Source organism: Ptychodera flava, chromosome 17, assembly GCF_041260155.1.
Source record: "Ptychodera flava strain L36383 chromosome 17, AS_Pfla_20210202, whole genome shotgun sequence".
Taxonomy (NCBI): Eukaryota; Metazoa; Hemichordata; class Enteropneusta; family Ptychoderidae; genus Ptychodera; species Ptychodera flava.
Window position 1 is genome coordinate 13632562 of NC_091944.1, and position 27314 is coordinate 13659875.

General features: G+C 40.6%; 2 protein-coding genes across 5 annotated transcripts; one reads left to right on the plus strand and one right to left on the minus strand.

Annotated features, from left to right (window-relative positions):
- Positions 1-169: 169 nt before the first annotated feature.
- On the minus strand, positions 170-16648 carry LOC139115552 (Golgi-associated kinase 1A-like). Of its 3 annotated transcripts, XM_070677766.1 has the most exons (5): positions 6604-6742; positions 5764-5798; positions 4136-5177; positions 3304-3533; positions 170-2084 (listed from the first exon to the last, which is right to left on the minus strand). In XM_070677766.1, the coding sequence occupies exons 3-5, from the start codon at positions 5039-5041 to the stop codon at positions 1880-1882; spliced, it is 1341 nt and encodes a 446-aa protein (XP_070533867.1). In that variant the 5' UTR covers positions 5042-5177; positions 5764-5798; positions 6604-6742; the 3' UTR covers positions 170-1879. The 3 variants fall into 3 exon arrangements, with proteins under 3 accessions (XP_070533867.1, XP_070533868.1, XP_070533866.1); XM_070677767.1 differs by lacking the exons at positions 5764-5798; positions 6604-6742 and adding an exon at positions 16314-16648; XM_070677765.1 differs by lacking the exon at positions 5764-5798 and having other exon boundaries at positions 6604-6766.
- A 108-nt stretch (positions 16649-16756) lies between these two features.
- LOC139115550 (Golgi-associated kinase 1B-like) lies at positions 16757-23623 on the plus strand. Of its 2 annotated transcripts, none has more exons than XM_070677760.1 (4): positions 16757-16902; positions 18256-20251; positions 20935-21161; positions 21963-23623. In XM_070677760.1, the coding sequence occupies exons 2-4, from the start codon at positions 19097-19099 to the stop codon at positions 22165-22167; spliced, it is 1587 nt and encodes a 528-aa protein (XP_070533861.1). In that variant the 5' UTR covers positions 16757-16902; positions 18256-19096; the 3' UTR covers positions 22168-23623. The 2 variants fall into 2 exon arrangements, with proteins under 2 accessions (XP_070533861.1, XP_070533863.1); XM_070677762.1 differs by lacking the exon at positions 16757-16902 and adding an exon at positions 16947-17110.
- The last annotated feature ends 3691 nt before the right edge of the window (positions 23624-27314 follow it).

Genomic DNA, 27314 nt, shown 5'->3' on the forward strand with positions numbered 1-27314 from the left:
CCTTCCCGACCAGTGCATGCCTTCTTGTTCAAACACTTACCAGGATATTAAGATAATTTTTTTTATCAAGACACTTTTCAACAGTTGTTTTTTATCCCAAGTATCTTGTTTGGGTTGTCACGTGATTATGCGAGGCAGAAATGAAAAGAAAGACTACACATACAGATACCATTGGATCAGTCTTGTCCTTGGGTCCAGTATTATACATTTCACGTTGTTCCTGTCGATTTTGTGCGCAAATACCCGGAAGACATGCATATACATGTAACTTACACGCATGGTGCTCCTGTATAACAGTGGCATATGTTTACAATGCCTGTATATCATATTTCGTCACATTCTTGATTGTTCTATAATAAAGGAATTAAAATGAAATATGTTGCTTTGTAAAGTCTTCCGCTGTCAGATATATCTATAATCTAATACTCATTAATCGTTGACTGTTTATGTTTTACAACTTGTAATTGGAAGGTAACATAATGGATGTGATTGTTGCCTCTAGATGGCGCCCTAGATCAGTCTGATCACTTCATGGCGGGGCCAGGCCATCCAGACGTTCTTGTCTCAACCGTGTCAACTCGAAGAGCACTCTTATAAGTCTTGTTAGATAAAATCAAGAACGAACGACGACGTTGACTTGTATGACATAGTGTATGAATTGTCGAAAGAATAGAATTCCAAGAATATCGCGTGATTTGTGACGTTTTGCATGTGAACAGTTTGCTTTTGTTTTACAACGAAGGGCCGGGTGTTTTAAAGGTACACGGTCACAGTAAATTTGCATATTCCATATGCGGTAAAGGGGGCGGGGCTTAGCGTACTTGCCGTCGACTGATTGTCGTCTTAACTTGGGTGTGAACTTTTCGAGGAATGACAAAGAAATGTTGATGTCTTTTTTGATATCAGTCATGGTGATTATTCAGATAACGATCAACCTGACGGTTTTGATTCCAGCCGAAGTCAATAGGACAACACAGGGCGATCAAAGCGGTGTACATTTAGCCATGGACTCTACAGAAAACGCGTGTTGGGTATAGGAACCCGAGTTCACATTCAATACCTGTAAACTCTTCGTATAAACACAAACCCTAACAAGTTAACAAGTTAGGCAAGTCTACACTTCCCCTAGTCCTGAGAAATAAATATTTAGCCTTTATTTCGTATGCAAACAAGTACATATGAAAACCTTGGAAATACTCCGTCAACTGCGCATGAGTGGAATTCCTCTGAAAAACCTAATAGCTGTAACGTCTGTCGTAACATTTCGTTCTATATATATATATATATATATATATATATATATATATATATATATATATATATATATTCTGATGATGCCTGTTCCGTAGGCATGTCGAGTTTGCAGTTTTTTTCGAAAATTACCATAAATTTTAGATTCATATACAGCTATAAAAATCTCGTATGAGTAGACATAAGGCGCAGGACACCGCTACGTGTGTATGGTTATACGAAAAAAGAATACAATATTGACAACATGGGGTTAAAAACGTCAACGTTATCTGCTGGATTGAGCTGCACGCCAAGCAAGCAGACCTGAGTAAGAAATTGCACCATGCTCTGAACAAATTGTCAAATTCCTGAGGACTTCATTCAATTTCTCAAAATGAACGACAAAAAAAAACCACTCAGAATTATCATTCTTCCCACCTCCAGTGTCGGTGAAGTCGGTGAAGTGTCGGCGTTGTAACGGATTTGTCCATGCACCGTCCCTGGAGGGACGGTGGTCCATGATATCGGTTGACATGGACTTCAGTGTGCGCCCTTTTGTTGATGTCGCAGACCCTAATCTTGTATGACCAGGTAACTGTTAACTGGTATGGGGTTTTACAAATGACTTGCTGGTACATGGCGATGGGTGTCAGTAATCTTCAACTACCTCGATGCCAGTCTCATCTACATACGTAATCAATTTCTGTGCACGTTTCTCGATGATGTCGATGAGTTTTTCCACGTGCGGTCTTCCACCTTGATCTTCCCAGAAGACTTTGTCCAAATATAATGACTGTAACATCATCTCCCGGAATTTTCCCGATTTTAATACTGCTATTGGTGTCTTTGGTATTCTGAAAAATAATTCGTAAACTAAGTAACTATATATATAACACGATTGGAACTAAATTGGGATAATTGGATTGGCACAATTTCTCAAGAATTTTAGAAATGTGTCTAATATTACACCATATTTGCTTACCATCTTTAAAATTTTATTCAAAATTTACGATGCTGTTGAAATGTTACGAGTAAGAATCAGTGCATGATAGTATCTAATGCAATATTGTTCAAAACATTTGAACAATATTCATATTTGAATGAAAATATGAGAGTTTGTCGGTAGTTTCCTCATTACTGAAACACTAGTAATAATTTCAGTTTGTCACTTTTCCTCGACCAAAATGAAGATTTTCGATTGATTTACAGTTTAGTCAGTCAGGGTCATTTAAAATGTGCCCTGACTCAATTTAATGTTTATGAAGCCTTAAATTCACGAAAAAGTCAAGGGCATTTCAAAAGTGCCCTGACTCAAAAGTCGTTGATAAGAGAAATTTTAAGCATTTTGTCTCGTTTCTTTGGTACATTTACATAAAAATGAACTTTTTTCATGGAAACGAAACCGATGAAAGAGGTATGCAATAATCGTTGTGTTTTAGTTGTTTTGTTCGATGAGAACAAAATGTCAAATTTTACAATATTCTATCATTTTGTAAAATTTCAGCTGTCAAAATTTCGATTTTGGTACATTTTCCTAATAATTACTCTCATCCAATTATCCCAAATTAGTTCCAATCGTGTTAATATATAAATACATACATACATATATATATATATATATATATATATATATATATATATATATATATGTGTGTGTGTGTGTGTGTGTGTGTGTGTGTGTGTGTGTGTGTGTATTAACTATCTGTATATACTTATTTATTTATTTATTTATTTATTTATATATGTATATATAATATTTGAAATCAAAATTGTTTCCGCTTTGTGGAGTGCTTACATGTTCCCTTATCTTTTTTTAGTGTAATTACGATACACAGTTTGAATGCACAGTTTATACAACCAATCCACTGAAGACATTTATGAAGGGAAAGTATGAAAGAAATTGTTCAATACCTCTAAATAACGAACGAAGGGCGACAAAATAAAAAGTGTTTCAATACGACATGGACGTGTTCGGTATTTAGTGAATCAAATTTCATTTCAAAGGCCAAAAACCAATGTGTGGGATGAAATACTATATTAGGGGGGTGCATACAAAGCATGAGAAGAACTTACTCCTGAATTCCTTGTAAGAGTCTATAATTCAGGTGCTCAACACTTCTGTTAGGGTTGAAGACGTTGTCAATGAAAACGAGACGGCTTTCGTCAGACGTACGAGTGAATATGTGGACGAGATGCTGACGTTTGATGTCTTTGCATTCTCTCTCGTAGAGACCGGAGCTGAAGCAAAGCTCGCCCTCATCCCTGTCGTAACCACAGCAGCTTCTGTCGATACGATCATGATTCTGTAAACGAGTGACAGGATTCCGCATCAAAACTCATTTAAGACAATTGGTCAGTCGTGTTCTTCAACTGTACATGCAATTTTGTAGACTGAAGCCGTCGCTCGAGGCGCTCTCTACGCTACCAAGTGCTCTGGAGCGACGGATCTTTCGGTCCAGCAATTTTGTAACTCTGCACAAAGCATAAATTTCGATTTGCCGGTTTTCAAAGAATTCAACATTACATATACTAGGTCTCTCTCTCTCTCTCTCTCTCTCTCTCTCTCTCTCTCTCTCTCTCTCTCTCTCTCAATGCTTCGCTCATTTCTTTTTGAATTGCTTTTACGCGAAAATGCCCCCTTTATCCGTGGGTTTGTCAGTCCATCAGTCTAGATTCCTGTAATTAAAATGTATGTATCTGTCTACCAACTTATTTCTTATAAGTATATATTTCCTTTTCTGTCAGTCCAACCATGGAGGTATGTGTGCTATCTCCATAGTCAAACAACACTTTACAAATCTCCCAAGAAGTTGAAAATTTCAGAGCTGGCTTGTTTCGAACAGCGCAAAAGTAAGTAACCAAGTTGCTAAATTTGTGAAGGAAATGTAAGGAGTTAGTAACATACTTGCAACAGAAAATCGTATACGGCCAATCTTCCCCACTCGATGTGTCTGATTTTTGCAGTGCAGTTTTTGTTCCGTAGGGAATCCTCCACGTTGTCTTTGGAGAAACATTTGTATGAAAGTTCTCGTTGGTAGTCTGTCCACCACAAGGACATTGAGTTCTGGTCGGGCTGTAGGGTTCCTGAATGACGAATGCTGGGATCAAACCAAACCATCGGCCGAATTACACCATCAGAGAACCGATCTCCGAACTTTGCAAATGCTCTATCGTTTGTCTTCCCGCCAAATCTCCGAGCGACGGCCGGAAGTGAACGGTTAAACCCGAGCACGCGGTCTACATGGAAAGCATACACCTCGTGTATGTCCTCTGGGCTTTTCTGCACACCGCATTTGTCGACGCAATCATCAATGCTGTCTATTTTGAGTCCGCACTTGTCCTCAAAAATCACTTCTTTGACACGCTTGTGCTGCGGAACTGAGAAAACGTGTGAAACATTGCCGTTGGACATCGACTCCATTCTCAGAACATCGCTCCTATCAAACCAAGGCGGTATATACACATCAAATCTCAAGTTAGAGTTATTCATTTCCTTTACTTCCCGCAAGAGGGCAGTATCCTGCTCGTACATGAACGGAGGTACCTCGGAGAGATTCACCGTGGATAATGGCTCGACCCGAAAGGCTCCATCTCGGCCGACGATAATAAACGGCTTTCCAACTTTTCGTCTCGGTGTTTCTGGAAAAGTCTGTACGCACAGTGCACCCGACCTCACGAATGGGACAGGTGAAACATTCTGCATCGCGTTATCGTTCAAGGAGAACTGTAAAATTATCAAGACGATGAATATTGTAGACGTCAACACTACAGTCTGTACTCTATTCAAATTCCAAAACGCATTGCTCGCCATGGCAACGTGTGAGCGTCACAATTTGTAAATAAGATCCTCGATGAAAAAGTAGGAGTTGAAGGTTGTAATAATCAGGACGGCGGTTGACTTGTTGTGATAATTTCACTTCTGTACTGACTGCAAATCTTGGTGATCCCTGCCGAAAAAGAAGACGAAAGCAGTTAAAATTCGTCTAATCCCGAGATCCTTGTGGGCGTCATTAAAAATAACACTAGTTCGTCAGTTTTTAGGCCTGAAATCTGGGTAACTGTGTCGTCTGGTGTTTACTTCGTTCCACATATCGACTGACATTTATTGTGTATATTAATAGCCCTGTTTGTGTTTGTCAAACAATCTTGGGTGTCATTGAACGCTGTTGGACGCTATTTGACCTTTGTTGACTTCAAGTTCGCAGCCGTTTATTGTAAACACAGTGAAATGCTGACTCGCTCACAGTACGATTCCGATCCAAATGTACGTAGCCTCCGCTGCACCGATGTAGTAGGACAAAAACCTCGGTCTTTTGCGCATTATCTAATATTTATTGACAATTATCAAAATCCGACGTGTGTTCACATACGCCCGAGTACACTATCGCATGTCAAACATAGACTCAGATGGCGTGTGTTAATGGCATTATAGCCCGTGGTTGGATGGGGGAATGCGACGGCACGAATTCTGGACTATCGACCAAAATATCAAAAGTTACAGATTCTACAATTTAAAAGAAGAGAATCATTTACCTTCTCTATTCTGGGGCTTCTCAGAAACTGTGAATCTATTGGAGGAATTGCAAATTAGGGCCTACTTATCATTGCAGAGGGCTTCGCACCCTATCCCCCCCCCCCGAAACAGAGAAGTTGTCCTTTTTGCGCGTATTAATTGGTCGCTTGGAAGATCCGAAGACACAATCATTATCGCTTATATCTGATAATCTCTACAAATGGCATATAAACAAAATTTGCAAATACAATTTTTATCAGAAAAGCACATCACCTTCGCTTAAAGGATATTTCAATTTCCAACATTACTGAAGTAAAAAAATAACTTTTCAATTTTCACAAGCTTTCTTGAGAATTGTAAGCTTTCGCAACGAAGTCACGCAATACTAGTATTCCAACTGTTCTAAAATTTGTCTCAAAGGCGGATTCCACTTGAAAGGCTCTCGTCCGTTGAAGGACAAGTTTTGCGGAAAACTATCCCCTTGATTTCACCGTGATTCCACCATACACTCGTGAAAAACATCCCTTCTTTTGAAAACACATGCGTACCCACTTTGCCTGTGAAGCTCTCACAAAGGGTTTGTTTTTGTCAGTAAACTTCAATTTGAAAGCAACTGCCGCATTTTGCATACAATGGGAGTAAACAAGCTACAATCCTATTCATACATTAACAGCCATTGAACGATTTTATAACCTGCAAAGCCGAAGTCCACTCGCATCAGAATCTGAAGACGTAAAGTCAACTGTGGAGATTTCCACATGCAATTTAAAAGTAGCCACGGATGTGACGATACTATGTTGTATAAATGTCGTGTACGAGGTGTGTAAAGGAAAGGTAGGTACTGATATTTCTGTACTTACGAAGAAGACGACACGCACACACAAACAAGCTTTAGAACACGTATGTTTGTGGTTTGAACTTCCGGTCATCGAACTCACTCCATTCGGAAAGTACCCACTTCAGCGACCAGATTTTCAACGGGAAACTAGGAGTTTTTACCGTGTTACCGGAAACAGTTACGCGGCATGGTTTCAGTGATTGAATATCAAAGATGTCGTATGCTATATCTTTCCTCGACGGGTACAGAACTCGGCTTGTTCCATGTGTTCCGGGCAGTGGTCTGTAGGCAGACGAGGTTTGTGTATTTCACTATGACCATGAATATGACCCAATTTGCACACAATAGCTATTTAGAAACCCATTTTATGCGGAGGGTCAAGCGAGCGTCATGACGCGGTCACTTTCCCATTTTCATCGGGCAAACATTCAATTCAAGTTAAGGACATATTTCTGCAGTTGAGAGCAACCGTACATACTTGCCATTAGTGTATTGTAAGTGGTTACACAGATAGAGTTTGGTTCGTTGTACAAGCCACAAGACCTATGAGTATTGGAACAGCCCGAAGTCATGAGTTGGTGGCGCTGTACCACTCAAAGCTGTCATTTCTGGTACTTCGCATTCATGTTCGAGATCAACAGCTGAGGTCTTACTACTGACGACAAGAAATGGTAGCACAAATTCGTGATCTACACATGGGTCATCTACGAAGTTTCATGCCAATTCGATTTCTGTGTGGTTTTGAAATTATGATAGTCTATGAGTGTAATACGAAGTTGTGGTGCCGACTCTGTTTACACGACAGCGTTTTTACTTTTAATGCGTCAAATTGATTATTGAATTGCAAGCCCGTAAAAATCGTTTTGTGACATGTGTCAATATACTTCACGATTGGTGTCATTGTCAATACATTGATATCATTATCTCATCGATTACCAATTAATCAATCAGATCAGATGTCTTAGTTTTAATCTTTTGACAGTTACATCATAAATTTCTTGAAATATTGAATACAGAGAGAGAAAATAAGCCTGCCCGTCGCGTATTTGTCAGTATGATCAACAAAACTATCATCTGCAATTCGCCAACTAACCTGCCGTTGCTATCTGTTACGTAACCGACATTTATGAGGTTACAAGAGGCGATGTATCTAATGACCTTGCGTCTGTTACCTCTACAGCTCAAGGTGACGTTGTAGTACACGTGAGTAGTTTACCGTGTGGCGACGTGCATTCGCATCTTTGAGAAATGACCTTTAACTGGGTATAAGGTCATTCTTGGAGTGACCGTGCTTGAGAACAAGCATCCATTCTGTAGTTCACCAGGTAGAAGTTCAATGTGCGACCCTGAACATTTCAAAAAGTTTTTGTACTTTGCTGTAAACTAGTTAGTATACGATATTCCATTCGTATGAAATTCTCTCGTGAGAAAATGATCTTATCGTTCCGTTGTGGGGTTTAACAGGTTATGTGGGTTATGTTATGTAGGGGAAATGGTGTCAGTCCGGAGAAAAGCGAGCTTATCTTTCTCCTGTGGACTTTCTACTGTCTAGAACAAGCTGCTTTTACACGGAAAGGAACGTCATTTATTTTTTTTTTTTTTTACCAGAAAGAAATTGTGCAATTGTATTGAAGGATGGTAAGATACCTTGTATAATTCTAAAGCTGAAAATTGTAAATTTCAGAGTAGCAACAAGCATGAGGTGACTCTCCCCCTCTCTGAGCTATAGTTTTACATATAAAAGTTTCTATTGGCACCAGAATAAATCTTTCATACTTAAGTGTCCCAGTGCTATCAGTAGTGGAAGGCCAATTTTGTGAGCGATTCGTGAAATGCCGAAGCACTTAAACAGACATGCTGAAACTGTTGAGAAATTTCCCCATCAATGCAATACAACTCTGTGTCGATATCATGCCTGGAACACTTAGCAGTGCGCCACCACAGAGTACTGCTCATATCCCTTTGAATAATTTACGCAAAATAAGCCCTCGTGATGACAAATATTCGTTATATCGATGATTGATTTTAAGGCAGTTTGCGCCTCGAATATTAAAGACTTAAACTTTCGCTCAAACTTTCATCAAGCAAACTTTAAGCCATTCTCTTTCAAAAATCAAGAATAGGAAACGGGGGTCAGCGTGCAAAGTTTGGTGACAGACAAATGAAGTACCCAATATTTACTGATATTTGAAAATTCAAAATGGCCGCCATCCCTGTGTTATCTCTATGGGGAAAATAAAATTCCAGATTTTCACAAAACTAAGCCGGTGAAAACTTTATTCACTCCATAAGCTTCAAATGAAGCCCCCACAAGTGGTAAACCAATGAATATTGTAAAAGTTTGAGTCCGAATATCTGTCCCCGAGGCGCCGCATTCTACATTAAATGAGATGAAAGTATACCAGTCAAACAATTAAGCCTGGCGTCGACTATTGTGCCAGAAGGGAAAAGGACATTTCCTTAGTTTTACCTATTCAATGAAGTACGGTTTGGTAAGTTTGTTGAAATTTAAAACCTCACTTATGCTTGCATATCCATCTGTTGGCCGGTTCAACCGTCCATCCGTACGCGTTCGCCCGTTGGTCTTTTCTGTCTTCATGCAAAGACAAACCGTAACCCAACTATTTTCCTTATCTTATTCTACTGAATCGGTGAAAGCGGTTGATGTCAATGAAGTTATATCTTTGGGTGTACGAGATGGTGACCAACTTTATCCCGCGAAAGACAAAATCTGTCCGAATTTCTGTCGGCAGTAGCCATCGTCGGGCGCGCAAACCTAGAAACTCGATCAGTACTCTATGGTAAACACATCGTAAGCTTACTTGTGATGATAAGGTGTTGTAGATAATAATTTCCGAGACTGCACGGCGTGCGGATATGATGAAAATGTTACTTCAGAGCCACAGAGGGCGCCCGTTGTTTGTATCGAATGATGACGAACAGCCGACTTTACATGAAGCTGTTTCTTTCAATGTGAGGAATGTTTAGGCATGAACATATCAAAAATTTCTGCAAAAAAGTACTTCTTTGGTGAAAATGATTTTAAAAAGAGCGAAAACGGTGATCGTACACTTGTGCAATAGCACCAGAACGATCTGTTTGCATATCAAACACTATCGGTATAATTTGAGATAATTTTAACAAACTTTACCGCAAAGCTGACAGAGCAGAATATAAACGGAACTGCACTCCGAATACAAATGAGGATCCCTCACTGTTTCATAAATTATACGGGTGTCAATCTGTCAACCACGATCAACCTTTATAAAAGCCATCGCAGGTGTAAAAGACAAATGTTTACCTGTTTTGACGATCTTTGACTTCATAGTCGCGCATCTTTCGATCTTGCTGCCAATCAAAGTTGAAGTTATTGTGAATATGTGTACTCGCCACTTTACGGCTTGATAAATTACTTTTTCAATCAACCCCCATCACAGTCGCTCGAGAGCTATTCAGCTCTGGGACTATTCGCCCATAGACGAGTATACAGAAGCGAGAAATACCCCAAGTCTGGAAACAGAATGGCTATAAAAACCACGCCATGTCACATTCCGTGTCCGATTTCACTGTGAAAATTAGCAAGTTCATCTATCATGCAACCGTCGATCGTTCCCTATCATTCTAAAATTTCATACCTGATACTTTATCTGATTCAAAAACGCTCGTTTCGTGTGATTTTCGGCCGAATTCGACGGACACCTCGCCAAAACCTGGGGGTGAGCAACATTCCGGTCACCTCTTGGGTACCTCCACTTTACTGACGTTGGCGCTGCCTACCCATGAGGGATGACTGGAATGTTGCTTACGCTTATGTTTTGACCAGGTGTCTCTCAAACTCGGCCGAAAATCACAGGAAATGAGCATTTTGTAAGCAGATGAAGTATCTGGTATGAATTTTCGTGTGATTTTCGGCCGAGTTCAGAAGACACGTCGCCAAAACATAAGGGATGAACAACCTTCCAGTCACCCCTCATGGGTACGCGGCGCTAACGTCAGTAAAGTGGAGGTGCCCAACGTCCACTGTGAGGTGACCGGAATGTTGCTCACCCCCAGATTTTGGCGAGGTGTCCGTCGAATTCGGCCGAAAATCACACGAAACGAGCGTTTTTGAATCAGATAAAGTATCAGGTATGAAATTTTAGAATGATAGGGAACGATCGACGGTTGCATGATAGATGAACTTGCTAATTTTCTCAGTGAAATCGGACACGGAATGTGACATGGCGTGGTTTTTATAGCCATTCTGTTTCCAGACTTGGGGTATTTCTCGCTTCTGTACACTCGTCTATGGGGCGAATAGTCCCAGAGCTGAATAGCTCTCGAGCGACTGTGCCCCCATAAGCGTTTCGACATACCTAGAGATGAATTTATACACGTAATTCGGCATAGTCCCGAGTTATGGTTCGAGGTATGGGAGCACTGCATGTTCAGACCTACTTAGCTTCTGCGACATGAGTTGGTTTCAGAAAATTTGGACGCAGATTTTGACGGCGCGATTTTACCCTAAATGTCATCGGGTCAAGCGACGCCTGACAAGCGTTTATCTTTATGACGTCATTATGAAAGGAAGATGAACAGACAAACTAACTATTTGTCCCACGGTACTGTTTCGACGCACCCACCTTGGATCCATGCGTCTATCTATGACCTAGAAGCGAGGATGAAGATACTAAAAACAATTTTGCGTGTCTTGATTTGTCTTTCATTGATCAGAATCTGGACTCTGATAAACGTAAATTCCAATCCCAACTTCTGTGAAGGGAAATTTCAACAAGTGTCATTGGAAACTTAGTGACCGAAGTCTACTGTCACGGAGAAGTTCCAATACCATTCGTCTTTGTGTAAATATGAGATGATATTTCTTGTACTTATTGGTAGGTACAACCACAGACAGTGCAAACCTGTCGATGGTTCAACACAGGGGGATTAGTAGTTTGCCGTAGTAAATACAGCAAAACAGAACACATTACTATTAAAAATAACAAAATATGGAAAAAATGCATGGTCTATGGGAAAATCATACTTTCCTATAGTTGCTGTTCCAGCGCAACGGTACTTCTCTTTACTTACTGCCAAAAGAAAATACCTTATCCCAGTAGAAGTATGGGGTCATATTCCCGATGGGAAGTTTTGGAACATCAAAATATTTATATCACTTTTCTGGTATGCTGCTGGTGAGAGCTTTTCACCGTCTTGCTTTTGTGAAAATCGAAAATTGATTTTTTTCCCCATGGAGTTCACACTGGATAAAGGTGGCATTTGAATTCCCATTTCCAATATCGGTTAGTTTGTTCACCTTCTCCTAAACATTGTAAGATGACCCCTTAGGGCCAGAGTAAAACAAGATTAAACTTCCTCGGACTTTGTTGGCAAAGCTACAGACTGAGGAGGCGGGAGAGTTACATTCTTACTGATGACTTGCAGTCTAGATTTTACAAACTGTCCACAATAATAGAGGCATTACATGTACAGGCAGTTTCAACAGAAGAAATTTTGAGCATTTCCACAAGCTCCCAGAAAATGCTCAAATTTGAAAAGCAGCATCGTTGATTTCGAGGAACAATTTAATTGTTTTTCCTAGTCTTACAACAGAAATTGTATAAATTTCGTTGGACAGATGTTGAAAACTTAAGGTTCGGTGCCCGTATTATCCCAAAGAGTGTAGACTTTTCGCTTTTGAACTATTGATAAAGTTGTACTCTAGCTAGGCGACACTTTCATAACACTGTATTCACTCGGACCGTGGTGGCGTCTAGATAAAATGGTAATCCCGAATGCATATTTTTAAAATCAAGAGGGGTTATTTTAAGGCAGAATGCGCCTCGGGGACAGATATTCTGACTCTCAAACTTTTATAATTCTTTTCTAATTTACCACTGGTGGGGTTCATTTTAAAGCTCTTGGTAAGAATACTTTTCACCGCCTTAGTTTTTCGAAATCGAAAATTGTATTTTCTTCCATGAGTTAACACAGCGATGGCAGCCATTTTGAATTTCAGATATCGATAATTCTTGGGTAATTTGTTTCTCCAGTACCAAAATTTACACGTGTGACTCCAATTTTTTTTTTTTTACTGGAAGTGACTTCCTGTTGCTCAGTGATAATGCAAAGCTACCGCTTTGACGTCTCTTTCCTTGCCGCATGCTCGACATTTGCAGAGGTTGCACATTGCGGATGGTGTGACATTGTCAACAGAAAGCGAGTTTTGACAAGATGTAAATTTATTTTACGAAAAGGAAGTACAGCGATGTTATATACTAGTAATAAATTATGTCCATCCATTATTACGACAAGTTGACATGCCAGTATTGCCCCGGGCCAATCTCCAAACTTTGTTAAAAAGTAACACGATTCCGACAGACGACACGCTAGCGCTGCTGAGCAAATTAAACATGTATTGATCACCAATTTGCATAACCGCCGTCTTCTCTTGACCTGATAGGGACACGTAAGCTACGTATATGACACGCACCTGAGCAACACACGATACTGTTATAATTGTGTATACTATATAGTTACACTTTTTATGAGCCCTGTAGGGTGAGAACACACATTACACTCAAACAACACGGTTTACTTCGTGCTGTACGGTCGCTGTAACACTAGCTACGGTTTATTCATTAATCTGACCCGCATATATGCCTTCAGCAGTGGTCGAGTGCGTGGTTCGAATTAGACTCAGATGACCATTTAATCTGTTATTTGAACTCACCGACTTCAGGACAGCACCGCTGAGAAGGAACGGGTCAAAAAGATCTACTTAATTCAGTGCACTGCTGTGATAGAGGAATCAGGGGGGGGATCCCGAATCCGGCGTCATTCGACAGCGAGGGCAAAAAAGGTAAATATATTTTACGAAACGCTCATAACGCCAGATAGGGATGGCGTGTGTATGGCAACTACAATATGTCGTCACCTGACCTTTCTCTGATAGTATCTAGTAATAGCGGTATACACGTGGTGTGCTACGCGACTTTGAAATCAGCGCATCAACATCTCCCGAAGTTGATGGGTATATTTCCAGTTTCGTTTCATCATGCACTTTATCGAGTTTCTTTTTGAAATCGTCTGAAGATAGGATTGTATTTCCTATCTCTAGAAGGCTTCGACTTCCCGTACCACGCCCCCTTTGTTTGTGTCGGCCAACATCATTGCTAGCCTCACTTTGGCCCGTGCTTGTTCAGCATGTGTATTGTTACTGGCTATACATATGCATGATTGTGGTATATTGAGTTATCCAGCCATAGACGAGTACCAAGGACATGTTCTGGTGCCAAATTTTTATAGCTTGGTCGGTTAAAAGTAAAAGGGGCATGCGACTGTTGACAGCCTGTATAGTGATATTAAATTGAATATATTCTGCAAAGTTACACACAGCTAGGGACGGCGAAAGAAAATTGAAAATTGTCTATGGTTAAGTATTGAGGTCTGTATTTGACTAATTGACATAGGGAAGTTTGTGTTGACAACTACTGAACGTTTCAAGGATTAATATTGGCCCAGGTGCGCTGTATGGGTATCTGCAAGTGGGTCAAATGTGTATAGAGCCAAGTTTGTCATAGTTTGTCTAGCGTAATTACTGAGGCCACGTTGGCTAAATGTATTAGTGTATGTTTTTTCCTGTTTTCACATCCCAGACCCAGTAATTATTCCATCTGTAGTTTATGTCGGTCCGTCGCTGAATTTGTTCAAATACTGACCAGACGGCAATCGCAACAACAGTCTGCCGTTCTTGGTTCCATGTAAAGCTATTCAACAAATGCATCATGCCCCGGATGTTTTGGAAGTCATCCCCAATGACAAATTATACTTACGCAGTCAATATTTGATGACATCATGATGTCTATGAATTTACAGCCAAACAAAAACGGTTAAAATTTTGCAAAGTCAATTGATTATCGAAATTGTATTTTATATTCAACATGTACAATGTTCAGTCTTGGCGTGTCATTTTGCAATGTCAATGTTAACAAAGGCTCTGTGAACAGTATTTAATTAAACCCGGTAACCAGCCGGTACTATTTTCATTTCAATTTTGATGGAAAAATACCGGTTCAATTCAGCAACACGCAGGTACTGTATTTGTAAGTTGTGGGTCATGTCAACAATGACGTATGGCGCCGCGCCCCGTCGATTAAATTAGACGGCCCACATTGTTGTCTTTCTCGTCATACAGTGACCCACGTCCAAGAAAACTGCATCCACGTATCGTTTTGCCGTCACGGTTGCTAACTGCTGCTCTGAAATTTTCTGCATATGCCCATTGTGAGTTCAAAGATTAAGTATCTTTTCAAAGACAACACCAAATTGCCTGTTGAGATACTATACTAAAGACTTTGGACAAATGTGGCTTCGGCGCCGCAGACCAACTGAACAGATGAAGAAAAGTCACAAAATTTCCGCCATCGATCGCCAGAGGCGCTCATGAGGCTACAGTCTGTTTTGACAAGGTATAAACCTCGGCGTCAGGTAAAGTTTAGCTCGGTGTTTCTTTTACATGTAGCTTTATCACATGCATAATCAATACTATTCGAACCAAATGTTTGATTTTGAGTATTTTTTGAGTATTTTATGACACGATATAGGTGTAGCCTAACATCTGTACGGGTTATTTAGGGTTGAGTGAACCCAAACAAAACGGAAATTTTAGTTCGAAACGGATGTGGAGACATTTACTAAAATTGCGATATCTGATACCAGCAGTGCAATCTTTGTAATTCGCCCACATGCCATGTGACATTCGATTTGATTCACACGGGATAAATACTTTCGCTAACAGAACTTTTGAACATGAGACAAACCATTTGTAGGTAACTCACACGCATTCATGTAGTCTCGGTTACACCCAGACTGCTCTGCTAGTCTCTCATCCGACCGCCCTACACAGAGCCCCGCAGAGCATTCTGGGTAACCGAGAATAACCTTCGTGCCGTTTTCGAAGGTTTTATGTTGAGTAAAAGGGGCCATCGCGTCAGTGATGGAGTTGCTGTAGAAATAGACTTGTTCCAAGTCTATGGGCTGATTAATTTCTTTACATAGTAAATTGAAGGAAAACAATCCTGCAAACCTTCGTAACGTTGATAGGAAGGGTGTCTTCGCGTAATAGTGGCGACACTGTGCAAAAGAAACCCTCAGCGAACCAGTATTTAAACTTCCGCATGCGCCCGAGCAAGGTACAAAATGATAGATTACATAGGTTTGAAAAATAAATTTCCATTTACGTAACCGCGGGGCCAGTCCATTGTCTAGATGTACCGTGCTTATATTGAACTTTGTCTATTTGACTTTCTCGTCTGTAGCTAGGACACAATTCAATAGCAATCAATGGGTGAAACAGACGCTGTCAGGTCTGTTTGTCTTTGTCATTTTTTAACATTTCGTTTATCTCGTTCAAGATCACCACCACCAGACTAGTACGAGTAATATCGGGGCGCCGCCAACGGTTCAACACCCACCCCCAATGACAGACCCATGTATGACACTTGTTAGGCCTATGTCCGCTTGGATCTGTGCTGTCAATGGTGATGGTGTCGTCTGTGCGTGGTTTTAACCTGGCATGGTTTCACGAACTTCGATCACACAGTAAACCTCACAGCCTTTTATTATACAAAGCCTTAAAAATATACAAAGACAATACCTATCTCGGTAAATCATCTCCCTTTATACTGAATGCTGGCATAAATCCAGGAAGTGCCAAAACGAAACGATTTTATTCTTAGTACGGTTACTCACCTTAATTTGACCGCCTTTCAGATATTTGACCCGGCGTGCTCGCCATATCAGCCGCAATATTAGACAGGCAGTCGTCCGGTCCGTTTGCACCACGCTCAAAAAACTCACCACGCTCAAAAATTCCTGTCCAAATTTCGATTTCGGGGATTTTTTTGTGGCTTATATTATCAGCTGTCACAGTTAACTTCCTCTTTAGATGTCATTTTGCTTCAAACTTGCTCTGGTTGGGAGAATAAATACACGTTGCCCCGTGCGTTTTTGGTTTGGAAGACTCAAATTGCTGTTCTTTTGCCGCCGCGTGTTACTCATTCCATGCTAATAATTGCAGCTGGCGACGAAGATGAGTGCACCCGTACACGACTCTGATTGAGGTCGGCGTGGAATAGGGACTGGTGATGGGCGAACTCGAAAGCTGCGTCGTATCTCCAAGCTGCACACAATCAAGATACCATAGGGTAACATACAACACACTTTTCGGGCCTGAGTCTATAGACAACGCCACACGAATAGCTGACAGCTTATCTTACGAAACCTCGTCTCTCAAGGAACGTGTGATAGAGTGACACCAATATTTGGACTTTGATCAAAGGTAAGTATATTAAGTCGTCACATGATCATGACGTCATAAGGTTAGCATGCCTCGTTAGATGAAGTGATGGTGACCTTTTCCCCTAGCTAATTCACTGCCCTACACCACCACCGCACCACTGAAATCCACCTGTCGATCGAGAGCCCAGCTGAGTTCCAAATTAGCTGCCACACGAAAATAGTGATTCAAAATGGGTTCCATAAGAAAGGCAAGTATTTTTGTTTAATTTTCGAAATGTTTTATTAAGCTGGAGCTTCTAAGACCGATACTGTCGCTGGTGACAAGGTGATTTGCAGGGTTTTTGAACATACAAGGCAGGCTCGCAAAGTCGTCCGCGAACGAGGATAGCGGAACGATCAGTTCCGAATCATATGATATCGCCATAACTTGAAGAGCTTCAAATAGAGATATCGCCTGCTATCACTCGAGATAATAAGCTTAAGAACACGCATACTTGAAAGTTTCCTATCCTTGCAACAAGTCAAAACAAGAAAGACTTCACTTTGGATATAATTGTTACCTAATGACAATTCTCAATATCACCACGGTCAACCATTGAAAGATTACTTGAGAATTTGCAGAGGATTAATTCGCCTTGACAAGAGAGTCGGTCGCAAAGATAGATAATCGGCGGTCATAAGTTGCGTAAAATACGTGCAAGTTTTCACACCAAAGTATTTAGGATATGGCAGCTTATTATTTGAATTTTTATCGGTACATTTGTAAAATATGTAAAGGCAAGATAATTCGAAACTGAAGAGCTCCAACATACTAAAAGTTCTTCCCTCCTCGTACGTCTTTCAGACACCGTAAAGCTCTTGATAAGGATCAGCTTTCAAGGCAGTCTGTCTTCTGTCTGAAAAAAAATGGACATTTTCAAAAAACAAACAAAATACGGGTGTAATTGACTAGAGAACTGTATCACTTAAATAAAACCTTTGGTACAAAGAGTACCAATGTACTCAGGGTAACCTGTGCCCTGTTGCATGGTGCGCATACTTCAAGCATATTCGATGAAAATTTATCATTTTACCTTGTCTAACCAGTTCCAATTTGCATATACAGAAATATACTTCCAGTTAAAGAATAGGCATCCGTCTTTTGAAAAAATACGCTGTACTATTTATACGAGATGTCGATTGATATAGTTGTTATATATTATTGTGAAGTTACATTCAAATATAGGGTTTTATTTATTTACTTATTTATTTATTTGTATTTTGTTTTGTTGTTTTGTTGCCATTTGAAGGATAGACACGTACTAGTAGCACATGATTAAAAATACTGTTGCGTCATGTATTTCTTATGAATTGTCCAAGATTGTAGACGTATTTTTTGACATCTTCCCACCAGGATACGTCAAACGAAGAGGAAATGAAGAGACGTCGCTTTTTAGTTGTCTTTTTGTTGTGCTGTACCTTCGTGGCGACGCTGATACTTTACAGCAACATCTACTCTCCTCGAGGGGGTCAGAATGCTGCCCTCATAGTCAACATCGGCGAAGGGGTGAATTTTCAAAACCAGCTGTCTGTGTTGCCTGAGCACGTACCTGGAAGGTTCAGAAATGTTTCGATCAGATTTCCTGGCGTTTTGAAGGATGATATTCATTCTGGAGGAAAGCCACAGATTGAAATACAGAATACGGGAAATGGTGATGACAGCGCCGCCAGTGTCAAGAAGTTCGCAATTCTAGATAACAATTCAAAAGTGATTTTAAACGAGGACAAGGACGATAATGCTGAAGAGAAAGGAGCTGCTGATGAAGAAGTTAGTGAAATAAACGAATATCAGAGACCGGTGACAAAGCCAACTTTTGTAAATGTCGAGGATGATTCTCGATTGAGGATGATCGATGAACTTGAAGAAATCGATCAACAGGTGGATAACATTGTTTTACGAAACCATATATCTAAAACTGCGCTTAAAAGTGTGGAACACGTCGGAGATTTTACTTCTAAAGATGAAATTCGGCCCACTGTAAAAAGTGGTATTGAGGATGACGGTGGAAAACCATTTACAGCAGACGATTATCCAAATTCAAATACTCCTAACGACAGAACAGACCAAAACGCAGAAAAGTGGGAAATTCTGAACATTCTTACAGAACAAAAGGAAACATCGAGAGAAAAAACGGACTTGCATCTTGCTGAGAGCAGATCTAGCAACGATATTATCAAAAAACGTGAATCTATCGATGCACGTGGCGGTGCTGTGCATGACAGTGTTGACAAACTCGCTGCCGATTACCTTGACGGAGAGAGAAAGTAACGAAGATGCAAGTGCAGTTCCCAAGCAACATGATAGCAGCCATGGCAACACGGTGACTCATAAAGATAATGACGAAATGAACATAGGACAAGAACGCACAGGCACCATTTTTGATAGACAACGTGCACTCGATCTCTCTCAAACATTACATGAAGAGCACGGGGCCGGCATTGAAAATCGGTACACAGATCGCGCGAGTGGTAAAGTCTCGCACGAGTTTTTTGAGCCATCGAACACCGTGAAAATCGAGGAGAAAGGCATTATAGGCTTAGATGAATACGAGGAAAGAATGAGATGGAAAACGCTGCTGGAAAAACTTGCGAGGGATGAAGACGCTGTACCGTACGACATACCGGTTCTGTCCAGAGAAATTAAAGACCACGTTGACGGAGAGAGGATCAGAAAAGAAATGGCAGAACAGTCCGTGATAGGTGAGGTGGAGCAACCAGAGCCAAAGTGGTGGGAGCAAGTATCCGAAGAAGAATTTAAAAGCTACGTCAACGGTCTTCAGAACGAGCAACTGAGGTTTGGTGAACAGTACCCACGATGGTTCAGTCGTGCCGACGTTGTACGAATGGAGATGTTGTCAACCGCGAAGGTTACCGAGGTCTATCATATGGACGGCCACGAGAGGTTGCGGCTGCTGATCTTCGACGACGGTCGTACCGAGCCAATCAGTGACTTCGACTTCTGCTCGGAGCAGTGTGGTGTCCAGAAGAGCGTCGATGATTGGTTCGAAATCTTTGCTTTCCATCTGGATCGGGTGCTCGGGCTTCATCGTGCGCTGCCGTCGATCGCCCGAGTGATAAAAGCACAGGCAGGGGAGGGCATATTCGCGCACGATGACCGGTTCACCGACGGAAAACCGCGACCTGTCATCTGGTGGGACCCTGACATCAAACATGGCGGATACTTCATGGAAAATCAAAATTCGTTGGATTTAAGTTGGACCGATTATCAAAATGAGTTGAAGTACCGATGTAATTCCCTGTACGAAAAAGAACACGAGAAATATTATTGTAGGACTAGAATCAAAAACATTGAGTGGGGTAAACTCTCCGTGTTTGACTTTCTACTTCAGGTAAGTATTTGACAACAATCAATCACGTGACATCGTTTCTATGTGTGTTCTAAAAATTTGACGTCTTCAATTTCAAGTTTTCTTACATGGATGGCTCCAATCGACAAACAGCGGTTTTTGAGGAGAAAATGCCGAATTTAGTATGCGTCTCGAAAGTGAAAGACTTAAACTTTTACTCAAACTTTCTTGAATGAAACTTTCAGCCAATAACTTACCAAATCAACAATAAAAATCGGGGGTCACTCTGCAAAGTTTGGAACTAGCGAAACAAATTACTCGACATTTTCCGATATTTGAAATTCAAAATGGCCGCCATTCATGTGTTAACTTCATGGGAGAAAATTAAATTTTGGATTTTCAAAAAACTGAGACGGTGAAAGTTTTTCTTTCTCCAGTAGCTTTAAAATGAGCCCCCACAAGTGGTAAATCAGAAAAGAAGTGTAGAAATTTGACAGTCCGACTATCTGTCCCCGAGCCGCATTCTAGCTTTATAAGCGATTCAATAGCTTGTCTTTACTCTGCGTAACCGCCGCGGTAGAAATCAATGTTTATATCGGCGATTGCGAGACCTAATTTGAGTGTTCTGAGTGTTTAATGTTTCGTTTCACACATTTCTTCGGTGTATCTGTTTGTCTGCCTGTTTGTTTGTTTGTTTGTTTGTTTTGTTTGTTTGCTCTCAACAGATTCATGACCGCCTCGACCGCAATTGTTGTGGATACGACACCGACCAGGGCGAGTTTTGCATGATGAACGGTATGCACGACGACTGTGATGACGTAGACAAGCAATTCTTGGTCCATATCATGACGCGCCAGGAAGACAGGTCACGGCTCGTATTCATCGACAACGCGGGAAATCGGAAAAGGACGCCGAGTCATTTGAACTATCGACTTCTGGAAGGAATCAGAGAGTGAGTTTGTTTTCGAAGTTTTAATCAACACTTGCACAAACCACTCTACTACCTTTTGTCATGAAAATGTGCACGTTTTTCTTCCTTCGTTGGCACGTACTTATTCAAGTTTAATAAATTCTTCCTGATACTCCTCAAGCTTCAAGATTTACAAGAGGGAAACCAGAAATTTTAAATCCTCGCACCCTACAATCACGATAATATACTAAGCTTGGTATTCTTTCTTCTAGGTCCCGGCCAAACGTCTATACTTTGAACTAAAAATCCATTTGTAAACATAATTTACAAAGCTTTGTACATTTGCTCTCACTCAAACTTGAATATTTGATTTCAAAGGGCAAGTAATAGTTACCCTTTAATAGTTAAATGTTCTCCGGGTATACCGAAAAACCTATTTTTGATACTTAGAACGAAAAAGACTAAAAATTGCCACATGTTAGTAGTTTCCTTAGTTTTTTATAAACAATCAGAGTTAAAAGTAAAATTCTAAAAAAATTTGAAGTTGCCTGATCACCAATGAAAAGTTTTCTTGATTACTTGCGTAAATTGCACAATTGACTTAAAATAAACAAAAAACATACCACACTAGGCGGTTTATTGTTATTATACCATAACAGTATATCGGATTCCAGTTGTGAAACTTCAAAACAGGAATTTCTCTCTAAATGATAGCTCGTGCATATTCCAATTGTATCGTGAATATATAGCACGGTTATTTCCACGTCTCGACCAATGACATCGCTGTATTTGCACCTTCAATATAATGGTATGATGTGATTGATATTTCTTTTTGTACAACAGAGTACCGGAAGAACCAATCAACGTTCTCCGGTCTGGTAATCTCCGAGGTATGCTCCACGAATCACTACGCATCGACAAGATCTTCTGGAAAGCCGTTGGTGAAGAACAGGGTGTCAATATTCTCGTCGACATCATCGAGAAGCGAGGAGAAATTCTGCTGAAATACATCGACGGCCACAGTATGGACATTATACCAGATTATTGAAGGCCGTCCGTGAATACGCTGGGCTTATCAATATCTTCAGCATTTCAAAATAGGGTTAGTCAAGTAGACTCCATTTTAACGACAGATATGTTTGGTATTGTCCACACATCAGTGAGTTATTGTTAGTAGAATCGCGCAATCCATAGGAAAGTATGCATTTTGCGTCCATGGCGTGATTTCAGCAGTCCGACTGGACATCCCGGTTGCACGGCTTCTGTGACACGGTTTGGTCGATTCCCGCTCTAGGGAACATGGGTAATGAAAACAACTATTGAAATTTCAGTGGGTAACAGGTGACACCGTCAATTTATCGTTTTGTCATTGTGATTAGTTGTCTTGGCCAAAAAAGGACAAGGTTTCCCCATTCTCTCAGTGGAGCGTTTTTGATTTGGATAGCCAAGTCTGCTATCTTCCCGTACGTTTGCTCGGAGACAAATGCTAGACAGTGACAACGGCTGTAGGATTACTTGAACGCAATGTACATGTCTTAACAGAGAATATGTCGTCATTTTACTACGTGTCAGAATAACCAATCCGCTTAAACATTTTCATGTCAGTAGTTCGGTATCTGAGATCAAAAAATTAAACAAACTGAAATATAAACCGTGTCACCGCATCTCTTTCATAATATACCTAGAATGATAAACAACAGGATAACGTTTTTGGCATTCTGGTAGTATGCGCCTCGAAAGTGAATGACTCAAACTTTTTGCTTCAACCTCCTCAATGAAACTTCCAATCATTCTCTTACTAAATCAATAACAAAAATGAAGGGCCACCGTGCAAAGTTTGGAATAAGGGAGACAAATTGACCCTTTACATAAGTCTAGCGCCCTCCTGTGGCCACTGTGAATTTGAAGTCAAAGCGAGGCCACTTGGGAAAACCCTTGGCAGGGGCTGGAGGGTTTCCCCAGTGGCCTCGCTTCGACTTCAAATTCACATTGGCCACAGGAGGGCGCTAGACTTATGAAAAGGGTCTATTTACCTCACATAAGTTCCCGATATTGACAATTAAAATTGGCCGTATTCCAATGTTAAGTCAAGAAGAAAAACATAATTTTGATTTTCGAATAACTAAGAAGGTGAAAATTTTTCTTACTCAAAGAGCTTTCAGTAAAATGGGCTCCCACAAGGGATAGACCAGAAAACTGTTGGAAAAAATTGAGAGTCAAAATATCCACATGTCCCTGAGGTGCATTCTACCGTATGTTGAACTCGTTTTGCTTGCGATGGAAATGCTTTGCGAAGAAATTTTTGTCTTAACAGCATTTAGAAACATCTCTTGCCTTACATGTAGTGATGTATCAAAGAAACTACAGATACTGCTAAAGTTGCTTTCTTTCTGAAATTTCCACGTAGGGAGCCTATGGTTAAATTTGAGCCAATCGTTGAGATTTGTAATTTCAAGAATCGTTTTAGCATTATTAAAGACGATATAAAAAAATGTGTTACCTTGTTTTGCTATTAGCGTCATTTATTAGTCGTGTATGTTGCCTGCTATGACGTCATCGGTATATAACCTTAATATTGGTAATATTCCTTCATGATCATGAGTCGCCCTGATTGAAAATTAATCTGGCAAAGGGCGCCCTCGGTGTCAAAGACGCCGACTGGCTTTGACTGGATGTTTCTTCTCAGTCTCAGTCTGTCCAAATTCTACCGCTGGCAGCGCTCTACTATAGGGTTAAATATTGCCTATCGTGGCAATGACTGTTTCAGATAAACACTGTGACCATTGTAATCGCATTAAGTTTAGTCTATCGGCGGAATTCGTTTTATAATTTATCCCATCGCCGTATAATCGAGATGTTCAGTCTAAAAAAATGGTATGAGTAAAAATTACCAATATTTTATTCTCACCTACAGAGATATTCGACAAGAAAATTTATATGGTTGTCTTCAATTTGCATCGCTGTGACAGCACAACTGGGACCATCTACCAGATCTAGAGCATAAAGTCGCGGACCTGTTTAGTTATCATGGTGCCGGTGGCCGACAGAGTCTTATCATTGCTATTCAAAAGTTAGGTTAACCTCTAACCACTAAACGATGCTAAGATAACCCTTTACCGCCAACGAAAATTCAGGGCACAGATAAGTCTGCCAATGGAATGCATCTCTGACGCTTTGCCAGTGCAATCATTCTCATAAACTATATTTAAAGGTAGAACGCGCCTCGGGGACACAAATTTGGACTCTCAAACTTTTACAATTCTTTTCTGATCTACCACCTGTGGGGGGGTTCAATTTAAAGCTCTTGGCGTAGGAAAACTTTTCGCCGCCTTAGTTTTTCGAAAATCGATAAGGCCATAAGTCATTAAATTCCTTCTTTTGCGTCCCCAACCGCTTAGGTTTTTAAGGTTTTCATGAAAAACATTCAGTGTATTTGAATAGGAAATTTTAGGACATAACCGCTTAGCTTTTCTGAACTAAAAATTTTGTTACAATTTTATTTGCTGCACTCAAATTACACTGTGTTAATTTTCTTGTGTGTGTTTTTCAGCCGCCTAGACGCGTACCTTTTCCCATTTAGAGTGGACGCAAAACAAAGAATTTAATTACTTTGGCCTAATTTTATTTTTCTCAATAGAGTTAACACAGGGATGGCGGCCATTTTGAATTTTAAATATATGTAAATCTTGAGTTATTTGTTTCCCTAGTACCAAAATTTGCACGGTGACCCCCGATTTTTATTCTTGATTTTGAAAGAGAACGGTTGAAAAATTCCTCACGGAAAGTTTGAGCAAAACTTTAAGTCTTTCACTTTCGAGGCGCGAACTACCTTAAAGATGAAAAATCTCCTCCAGTTACTCCAGTTACATTGTTACAGATGACGTGGAGTCTGGATTTTTACAAACTGCCACAGTAATAAAGGCACTAGATATACAGGCAGTGTGACAGAATGGATCCTGAACATTTCCAGATGTTACAAGAAGAAACCAAATTTATAAAAATATGCACAACAAAAATGCCCTAAGAGTTACAATACGGAAGTATATATTTGCTGCAGTTTCAAAAAAATTCCAAATTGGCTAAATTAGAAGCATAGGCCTCCAAAATTTTGGAGGGTCTATTGTAGAAGCTGCGATTCCGAGGAATAATTTAATTATACTTGACGGCCGTAGCAGCTTAAAACGTTGAAAGACATTGTCATGCATGCATACGTCAAGATGTTCGTTACGTTTCACCTAGACTCACTCCAAATCTGTGGGCATATTAAATGTCAAAACAGAATGAATTGAAGGACTAAACTTCAGCAGACCGTCGCACTAACTAGTAGGCCGTTGCACAGATCGTTGAATGAACGCATTGGCCCAAAGACTCGCTTGGCCAGCCACTAACTCAGCTTGCCGAGCAAAGTCAGGCGACTGGGGGGGGGGGGGGGGGAGGGCAGCCTACGTTACACCAGAATGTTGAGGAATGTGGACGAGTATTGCATTTTATACATGAAAATTTCAGCGGATAAAGACACACAGACACTCTCCTAGTGATAAATCCACAGCTCGGGAGCTCAATTTAAGACTTGAGTCATTTGATTAGAATGCTGGAAAATATATCTCAGTTCTCAGATAGCACATAACTTTTCGACTGAACAAGACACGACTAGCTCATAGCGCCGTCCAACAAACGACAGCAGACTTGACGTTGACCCTTCAGCAGATTCCTAGAAAAGTGTTTGCAGACATAGCAAGCGCGCGTTTCATGTGTAGGAGGTGGCCGACAAGCCATTGAAATTGTAACCAGGGTTTACTACATGTAAATATACAATGTTACGGTATTTGATCAAGGAAAATTTTGTTTGGAAAATGAAACCTTTTAATACATGAGAAAACAATTTTCCCGCCCCGCCACCTGCCACGAACTGAGGACAACCTTTCCATTCAAATTCACAAGCAGCTTTGTTTGCTAGCCATTCGTAAAAGTTACTGCAACTGCTGTCATATTTGATTTGAAAACATCTGCATTTTAGCGCAACTCGTCACTCCGTTATATCCCTCCGCGCCTTTTACTCCTGATGCAAGAAATAGGCCAGGTTGGCCACCAAGTGTTCCTTATCGGCATCGAACAGATTTAATCAAGTGATGGCATACCGAGACATATGGTTGACAGACAGATATCTAGGTCCAACATGCAAGACCTAGAGTTCAGTGCATCAGCTAGATGTTCCATCGTTTCACAGGTTTCACCTTGATAACCCTGTATAACATACGTCTAGAATAGTTCTTTTCCCTTCAGCCAATTTCAAGAAATTGTAACCTAGGGTGTTTCAGTGTTTCCAGGTGTAAATATAGCATTAGAAAGAATTTTCGGCAAAATGAAATTTCTGAGGCGGAAGTAAAAGCTCTTCGCAACCGGCCTCGTATTACGATTTGAACAGCTTCCCCTTCCATTCAAAATATTCCACTCTCAAACCAAAACTCCCCATGCCCCTGCAGTGCCCTCATCTCATAGCGAAAGTACCCCACTGCCTTCTCATCAACATATGATTTTATCCCTCCAACAAAAGTGTGCTATCTCTCAGTTTGTAAGGACTTAAATAAACAAAACTACCCCATCCCCACTGACATAAAAGAGATACTCTCTTCCCCGCTGATATATAAAATAGATGCCCTCCCGCCACCTCATTACTTGCTAACACCCTTTTCCACGAACCACTGCATTTGCTGCCATTGACTCTTGCCTGACAGAAGACTTGCTGTAACTCTGTCGCTAACCCTTGATCGGAATTGTCCGGATAGTAGGGGCAACTTTCTAGAGCGATTACAGCTACAGGTCGATCCACGACTAGCGTTGCTCCGGAACCCTTTGCCTAAGTCGACTAATGTACTTCGTGTTTTAGCTAACTTCAAGGTTATTGCTGTTACCATTGGCACTGAGAAAAAATATCGATCTATTGTCTTATCCAAGAACGGGCTTTGAATGTAAATGTTCATCCCCTTCTGAACAGCGGGATTTCACAATCCTCTCCATGGCTTTAACTAACATCACCAGGAATCTTTTCGAAACGTTGTACTTGGTTCTGTACAGAACTCATTAAAAACTTCGAAGTTTCATTGACGTAGCAAGGTTGTCGATGACACTGACACATCCCGGCACGCGACAAGCTATACCGAACATACGAACTCTTCAAGTCACCCGGCTGACAAC

What these genes read in the sequence shown, in the direction of transcription:
- LOC139115550 (XM_070677760.1), top strand. Translation starts at nt 19,097, where the DNA reads ATGCACGTGGCGGTGCTGTGCATGACAGTGTTGACAAACTCGCTGCCG. An exon ending in TGTTTGACTTTCTACTTCAG is followed by an intron (nt 20,252 to 20,934) that starts GTAAGTATTTGA and finishes TGCTCTCAACAG; the next exon opens with ATTCATGACCGCCTCGACCG. An exon ending in CTTCTGGAAGGAATCAGAGA is followed by an intron (nt 21,162 to 21,962) that starts GTGAGTTTGTTT and finishes TTTGTACAACAG; the next exon opens with AGTACCGGAAGAACCAATCA.
- LOC139115552 (XM_070677767.1), bottom strand. Translation starts at nt 5,041, where the DNA reads ATGGCGAGCAATGCGTTTTGGAATTTGAATAGAGTACAGACTGTAGTG. An exon ending in TATACGATTTTCTGTTGCAA is followed by an intron (nt 3,534 to 4,135) that starts GTATGTTACTAA and finishes ACTCGTTTACAG; the next exon opens with AATCATGATCGTATCGACAG. An exon ending in CTCTTACAAGGAATTCAGGA is followed by an intron (nt 2,085 to 3,303) that starts GTAAGTTCTTCT and finishes ATTATTTTTCAG; the next exon opens with AATACCAAAGACACCAATAG.